Source organism: Rhea pennata, chromosome 24 (assembly GCF_028389875.1).
Source record: "Rhea pennata isolate bPtePen1 chromosome 24, bPtePen1.pri, whole genome shotgun sequence".
Classification (NCBI taxonomy): Eukaryota; Metazoa; Chordata; class Aves; order Rheiformes; family Rheidae; genus Rhea; species Rhea pennata.
Window position 1 is genome coordinate 3,518,489 of NC_084686.1, and position 7,598 is coordinate 3,526,086.

General features: G+C 44.3%; 1 protein-coding gene across 1 annotated transcript in view; it reads left to right on the plus strand.

Moving 5' to 3' along the window:
- Nucleotides 1-6,876, plus strand: part of POU2F3 (POU class 2 homeobox 3) — a 43,574-nt gene extending 36,698 nt beyond the window's left edge. Inside the window, exons 8-14 of the mRNA XM_062594639.1 lie at nucleotides 577-759; nucleotides 1,141-1,282; nucleotides 2,188-2,324; nucleotides 3,614-3,775; nucleotides 5,519-5,585; nucleotides 6,169-6,301; nucleotides 6,837-6,876. Coding sequence (XP_062450623.1) covers nucleotides 577-759; nucleotides 1,141-1,282; nucleotides 2,188-2,324; nucleotides 3,614-3,775; nucleotides 5,519-5,585; nucleotides 6,169-6,301; nucleotides 6,837-6,876 — 864 coding nt within the window. The remainder of the gene's footprint in view (nucleotides 1-576; nucleotides 760-1,140; nucleotides 1,283-2,187; nucleotides 2,325-3,613; nucleotides 3,776-5,518; nucleotides 5,586-6,168; nucleotides 6,302-6,836) is intronic.
- Nucleotides 6,877-7,598: the final 722 nt, after the last annotated feature.

Here is a 7,598-nt window from a genome sequence, read left to right on the forward strand (position 1 = left end):
GGTTTAACATGCCTTGCTCATGTCCAGGCAGTGAATGAGGTTGCCCCTTTACATGGCTCTTTCCTCCCTCACCTGAGGCTGCTCTTGAAGGGCTGAGTAGTCAGACTACTTGAAAGTTGATATCTGAATGGTGGATATACTGTTTTATCTCTGCTTTTCCATCACAGTACTCCTCTCTGTTTCCATTCTTTGATCCAAGAGTTGCCATATATGCTTTTTTCCTCACTAAAATGTTCTGGTTCTGGCCGCTTGCTTTCCATGCAGGCAACAGGATTCAATCAACAAAGCTATCTAGGAGGACAACAATCCTACCTACGTGATATTTACCATGCTCTCCAGCACCATCCCCAGCTGCCATGTGTGAGCATGAAGGCAGCCTGTAGCTGACCCCCTTTTTCTTTCCCTGCCAACTAGCAAAATTTGGGTAGAGTTTCCTACATGGAACACAGAATCAGCTCAGCCAGCTTGTGGAGACTCAGAATCCAACCCTGTTCATCACACTGACTTTGCTTTTTGTGGGTTTTCTTCTTCTCTTCTTGGGACTTCCTATGCATTTTGTTTGGTTGTTTTTATCAGGCTATGGGCCGTTCAGGACTCCCCAGCTCATCAGTCGAACCCCACCTGGATGTGCCCCAGCACTTGCAAGTGGCAAAGCACCTAACTCCTTCAGGAGCATCAGAGGAACCCAGTGACCTGGAGGAACTGGAAAAGTTTGCTAAGACTTTCAAACAAAGGCGAATCAAATTAGGGTTTACACAGGTGAGTGGCATTGTGAATGGGAACATTGATGTCACTTGTGACACGGACATGTGGGGTGGAGGAGTTTGTGGCAAAGGAGCAGATGGAGGAAGCAATGAGTTAGATACAGATTTACTTTCCTTGGAACATCCCCTTGCAAACACAAGAAAGAGACAAGCCTTCTCTGATATCCATGATCTCATTCTCTGCAACTTCTTTAATATATGAAGGCTGGGGACTGTGGGGTAAGCTCCAGGAGGAAGAAAAATCACTCTTTCAGAAAGGCAGGTCATGGAAAGTAGGCTACATCTGTTTGGGAAGTGATTTGAAATGTGGTCAGATAGTGGGAAGCTGTCGGGGGTGGTTCTCAGCTCACGTTGTGATTTGGATCCCCTCTGGCAGGGTGACGTTGGGCTTGCCATGGGGAAGCTCTATGGCAATGATTTCAGCCAGACCACCATTTCCCGCTTTGAGGCACTCAACCTGAGCTTTAAGAATATGTGCAAGCTCAAACCACTGCTGGAGAAGTGGCTGAGTGATGCAGGTAGGTGACAATGCTACGTACAGAAATGCCGCTGATTTTGGCAAGTACAAGAGAGGATCCATCCAAGGATCTCCTGTGTAAAAAAAAAAAAAAAAAAAACAGGAGTATGCAGCTATGGCCTCTCAGCTCCATCTGAGCTGGCAGTAGACTGCCTTCCTCTGTGTATCACACAGTGGGTTGCATAAGAACCTAGATATCAAACCACATGTGTACTTTCCCTCCAGTAATACAGGCTTTACATTGCAATTTGGTGTCTGAGGCAGTTCTTTCCTGCATTGGCTCTTGCCCTGTTGGGTGGCCTAGGGCAATTCACTGGGCTAGTCCATTCAGTCCCTCCCTGTGTAAACTGGAAAGAGTAGGAAGGGACTCCTTTCAAAGCACTCAGATCAGCTCATGAGCAGTAATTAGAAAAGGAAAATATTACTGCAAGGGGAATCCCCAGTAGCAACGGCATTGGCTTGGTATCCCGCGGGCTGCAAACCAGTGTAGGAGTGCCAGTAGTCTCGTGTGCTTGACCTGGCCCTTGCCTTTCATTCAGGAGTTACATGTTTGACCAATTTATCACGTCAGGAGGTGTCTGATCCACATGAGACTTGATCCCAGTGATGTAACTCAAAACCTTTTTAACTGTATGAAACTATATCATTTGAAAATATATGGTGCCCAACAGAGCTGACAGGATTAACATTTTGGCACTTCCATTTTGTTTCCTGATTTGGATAAGATTATTGATGGATCTGGGACTGTTGGAGCCATTTTAATAATATTCCCCCTCAGAGGAAAGGTCTACAATCTAGGAAATTTTTGCTTATTTTAGAAGTGGATACAGTTCCTAGAAAGGATCCAGGATTGAAAACAAGTGATGATCTTCTTCAAAATCTCTTTTCCTATCCTTCTTTCTCTAGAATCTGCTCCTTTGGATTCTTCCATGAGCACTCCCAATTCTTACCCCTCAGTTAATGAGATGTTTGGACGGAAAAGAAAGAAGCGAACCAGCATTGAGACCAACATTCGTTCCACGCTGGAGAAAAGATTTCAAGATGTGAGGGGAAAATCTTTCAATGTGTTATGAGCTTTCCCTCAGAGTTTGGCATTTGTCTCAGTAATAGCGCTGAACCCTCAAGAAAGAGATTTCTTTTTTGCTTATTGTGACAGCTGGTTAGAAAATGCTTAAAAGGGTTAACAGGAAAAGTCAAAGCAAAGAAATCGAAACAGGTTATTTCCTTGGTGAATGTTATTTTGAAGAAATCGCAGTTTCATGGCCACACTTTCTTATTTTCTTCCACCGATGAGTGCGACAGTTCCAAGCCGATCTCCCAGCACACACCAGCCTCTTCTCTTTGCACGTTAAAGTTGTGAGTCATGGGAGCAGGGCGGCCGTGATGTGTCACAGGAAGTGGAGGCCCCAGTAAGCAGTTCTGTGCCAGCAGAGAGGGTGAAAGCCGGAAGGCCCAGAACTAGTTACTCCAAGTGGTGCTATTGAAGCCTTTCCCAAGTGGAACCTTTTACTTTTCAAGCATCCAGATTTTCAAGGGAAATGGCAAGAGAGAGCAAACAGGGCTTCGAAACAGCAAAACGAAATCACCCATTGAAAATTTTTCGTCAAAATTCATTTTGACCAGCCCTCACCTTTTCTTGGTTTCTCCGTCACATGTGATCAGATCAAACTTTCCTCTGAAAGCTGTCAATGAGAACCAAAGACAATCTTTGTCAGATTGTCTCATTTCTAGCTAGTATGAGGTGTTCTATGTAAGGGGAAATATGTCTTGACATCTCACTGTTAGGTGTTTTTCTCCCCTCGTCTCCAACACAGATCAAAATTCATAGAGCTAAATACTATTGAACGCACCATGAAAATAAGTGAGTTAAGAAAAGGATAGGTACAATTATTTACATTTATAATGAGGGATGGAGGAAGAAAGAAAGGAAATGGCTTTTCTAAGGTGGTTCAGGTAGGCGTACAAACAGTGTGCAGAGCTCGCGTCCTATGTAGTCATAACAAGACCACCAGCCATTAGCTTTCCCTCTAGCAATGACTGAAGGTGCTGTTAAGATCAAAGAGCTTGGTGCTTCATTCAATAACAGGGGTAGGTGTAGTGACTCATCACCACTGATTCCATGAGACTTTATGCCGAATAAGAGCCACTTTCTGATTCACAGAACATAATTTTGCACCCAAATATTTACTCTTTACCTTAGAAGCAATTTTTCTCCCTTCATCAGTTTGCAGCCAACCCTGCTGTTGTCCTCCTGCCTTTCAAGCAGCAGAAGCATCCATTGATAGCTACAGCTCTTCAGGCCTTTCTTTAACCTCATTTTCTCTCTCAGCAGAATCCCAAGCCCAGTTCAGAGGAGATCTCCTTAATAGCTGAGCAGCTCTCCATGGAAAAGGAGGTGGTTCGGGTCTGGTTCTGCAATCGGCGCCAGAAGGAAAAACGGATCAGTTGCCCAATGCCATCCCCCATTAAATCACCCATCTACAATTCCAGACTGGTGAGATATATTGGATTAGAGAGATCTACAGGCTATCCCAAACAAGAAGGGGAAAGGGTGGAAAGAGACATCAAGGCTTGCTTCAGATAAAAACAGGACAAGACATTTCCTTGTGGACACAGGTCCCTAAACCCCTGCATGTCCATCCCACAACCCAGTGGGTGAATACAGCTGCAGTACTGGGTTTGGTAGCTGGGCTTGCCAAGGATTGGGCATATACTCCATGTGCTAGTCTGACTGGAGTCTCTTCATTTATAGAACAGAATTTTTTATTCTCATCACGAAAACAGTAGAAAGAAAACACTGTTTTCTCAGAACGTACAAATCACTCTAATTATAGCCTAGTTTATCCAAGTAGGAGTGCTATCCCAAAATATTTAGCCTTAAGATTGGCAAATAAAAGCTTTTCAAAACTAGTAGGGGAGAAATCAACCTTCTAAGGAGTCTATATAAGGAACAAGAAACACATCCAGTCATCTCAGTAGGGTTGTTAACTCTGAAACCTAATGATTGCCTTACAGTTTGTAGTTTTGCGTATGTGCAGAAACATAGAATACACTTCGGTAGCCTTATTTGTCTTTTTCATATGTTATACATTCCTGTTTTGGTGAGCATATCCTCATTGCCAAGAAGGATCAGGAAAAGAAAAACTATTGTAGGAGTTAGTGAAAGGGTATTCTAGTAATTTACTGGCAGAGTGGCTGTTGTCGATAACAAGCTGCTGTTGTGTTTCATAGACTCATAGAATGGTAAGGTTGGAAGGGACCTCTGGAGATCATCTAGTCCAACCCTCAGCATAGCCCATACGGGGACTGAACCCATGACCTTGGCATTAGCAGCACCATGCTCTAACCAACAGAGCTTTTCTGCTAATTAATAGATTTCCTACATGTCAGGAAATGACAGGAACCTCCCTGCGGTACTATTGGTACTTGAGCACATGTGAATGGCAGGGAGAGAACATATTTGCAAGTGCTATTTTATCTTTAAATCTTTTGGGTCCACCATGCATGTTGTGCAACAAGTGGTCATCAGAAGGCAGGCAAATATCGCAAGAAGTTTGGTCATAACACGTTTGGTCTAGAGTTGCAAAAGCAGTGTTGCTGGCAAGCCATGAATTTTTAAAGCAGTAGATTTAATGAATGGTTTTCCTATGACTGTCATAAGAATTATGCACTTGTTCATCAGTCATTCTGAACAACACATCGCATGTAGAGTACCAGAGTGGAACAACAGATGCCCCAGGCTCACTTTGATTACAGCCACCCAGTTACTAATTGTCACCTGAGAATTCTCACCTGGCAAAGACTCCTCAAAGGAACAAATAAAAAGCAATTAATGGAACCCAGGACCTGGCTGAGAACATCCAGTCTGAAACATCCAAAAGGCAGTGCCTCCTACCAGCTGGGCCACAGTGCTTTCAGAAAGTTTGGCTTGGATTTGACAATGTCAGGCTTTTCATAGCTGAGCTGTAAATTCAGGACTGTGTAGAGAGTGCTGGGCATGTTTAAGACTCATTCTGTTTTCTTCACGTGGGCCTGGATATGGGAATTATGCATGTGCACTGTAATATGGATAGAGGTATCTGAGGGAGTTCTTCAGATATCTCATATCTGAGAGAATGTAGATAAGAAGTCTGTCCAGGAGCCAGCACACTCTACAGGGAATGTGAAAGCAGTGGGATTTTGTGACCTATAGCCTCATAGCACCAACCCTTCACTGTTTACTTCTGTTCCTCTCCAGGTCTCTACCTCAGGGTCCTTGGGGCCCCTCTCCATCAATCCAGTGCATAGCACCATGCCTGGGACTGGTAAGCCCTATCAAACCAGTGTCGTGTCCCATTTTCTTCCTTCTTTTCTTTGTTCTTGCTCTGTGAGCAGTTATTTTCCAAGCCATGGTTACAGGCTACTCTTAATAAGGCCCTTTGGTTTGGCCAGAGAAAATAGCCCCACGTAACTAGTATACAAGGGGTATGAACTGCCAAGTCTTTATCTTGTCTGGAATAAAGATGTAGAAAGCTTTCCGGACACAGTATTATTCCCAGGATAATCCTATGCAAATTTTACAGGGATGTTAGGGTTTGAGAGCCAGGGACACCTAGAATCCAAACAGCAGGAGCACTTGGTGGTAGGCTACTGCATTTCATCAGCTGAGCATTTGCAGAATCTCCTTCGGGAGAGACAACTCATTCTAATAGAAATTATCCACTAAGGAGAGAGCAGTCCTGAAGACCCCCACCCACGCAGTGGTTAAGGCAAAGATTCAGCTTCCTTGCTGCTGCAGGGCAGGCAGTTAATCAGGATAGCAATAGGATGGATAGAGGATTGTTGAAGTGCTTGGACTTTGGCAAGAAAGGAGAGCCCAGCCTCATTCTACTTTCTCCTGCTACACAGTAACATCCTCATGTTCCCCTGGGAACTCCAGCAGGCCCTCATCTCCTGGCAGTGCGCTCCATGCCAGCAGCCCCAGCACAGCCCAGAGCAACTCCAAAGCTGCAATGAACTCATCTGGTTTCAACTCTTCAGGGTAAGGCAGTGGGTCCTCTAGCTTACTCATTGGCAAGAGTGTTGGAGGGCTGGGGAAAAAAACACGGGGAGCTCAGAGAAGGACATTTGGGCCTTAGCTGCTCAGAGTCCTTCTAGCTATTCCACTGAAGTGCCTCTGCCACAGCCTGCTGTTGAAGCCTCTCTGCACTTGTAGTTTCTGCTGCTCACCGCACATGACATCAAGGATGCTATGTCAGTACAAAACTAACCAAGAGTAGAGGGGGTTACCTGTAACTACTGGGCTTTCTGAGTCATGGATCATCACATGCCATGAATTAGACCTCCTCTTACGTGGAGGAAGTCCGACGGCCATGTAGCATGTGAAGTCATGAGCACACTAGAAAGTGCCAATTAGAAAGGCAAGGGCTTGCCGCGCGCTTCTTATAGGAGCAAAGGGTCGTTTGCTGACTGCCAAGTCTAAGTAAGGTTGCAAACAAAGTAACAATAATGTTTATTTCAAGGGAAAAGGTTAACAATATGGCAATTGTAGTTCTCCTTCCCTGTGTTGCAAACAGATCTTGGTACCGATGGAATCAGCCTACCTACCTCCACTGAGATGACTCCTCCAACATGCATAAAAGGAGCTCAGACTTCTAGCTATGGACCAGCTTCTCTAGGAACAGTGCTTGAGGCAACATCTGGTGTTCCAGTGCCTTCAAAATGCAGCCAAATGAAGGTCTTGTTTAGGGGAACCAAGAGCAGCAGACCTCTCCAAGGACTCAAATTGCAACTGACCTTCCCCAAGGATTCTCAGCACCAACAGTGACATTTTAATACTTTTCCAGGCATTCACTTCAAGAATGATCCCTTGTTTAGCACTATTAGTATGAAACACCACCCTCTGCTTGCAAATCTCTGCATTCGCACCAGATTGCTTGGCAATCTCTAATCTGGAAGGATTTCTATGTTGTGACCATCTTTTCCCCTCACTCATTTAAGAGTTTCCCACAAGAAGGGTCTGTCATGATGTTACTATCACGCACACATACCATAAATCCCCAAACTGAGCCAAGGTTACCCAGTTCATTTCACCAGAGACCTGCAGCTAGATGTGAGTCTTGGTATTCAATAGACTTCCTAGGTAAATGGCACTGGGCTTTGTCCACCACCACTTGCTTTGCTTTAAGCCCTTCTGCCTTGTTTCTAAAGTTTTTTTCCTTTTTCTTTCTTTTTTTTTTTAAGTATTTTAGAGTCTTCTAATTTTTTCCTTAAAAAAAAAAAAAAAAAAGTGCCTCCTTTTGCAAAATTCATGTCCAGGCCTGGTTATTGTTCACAGC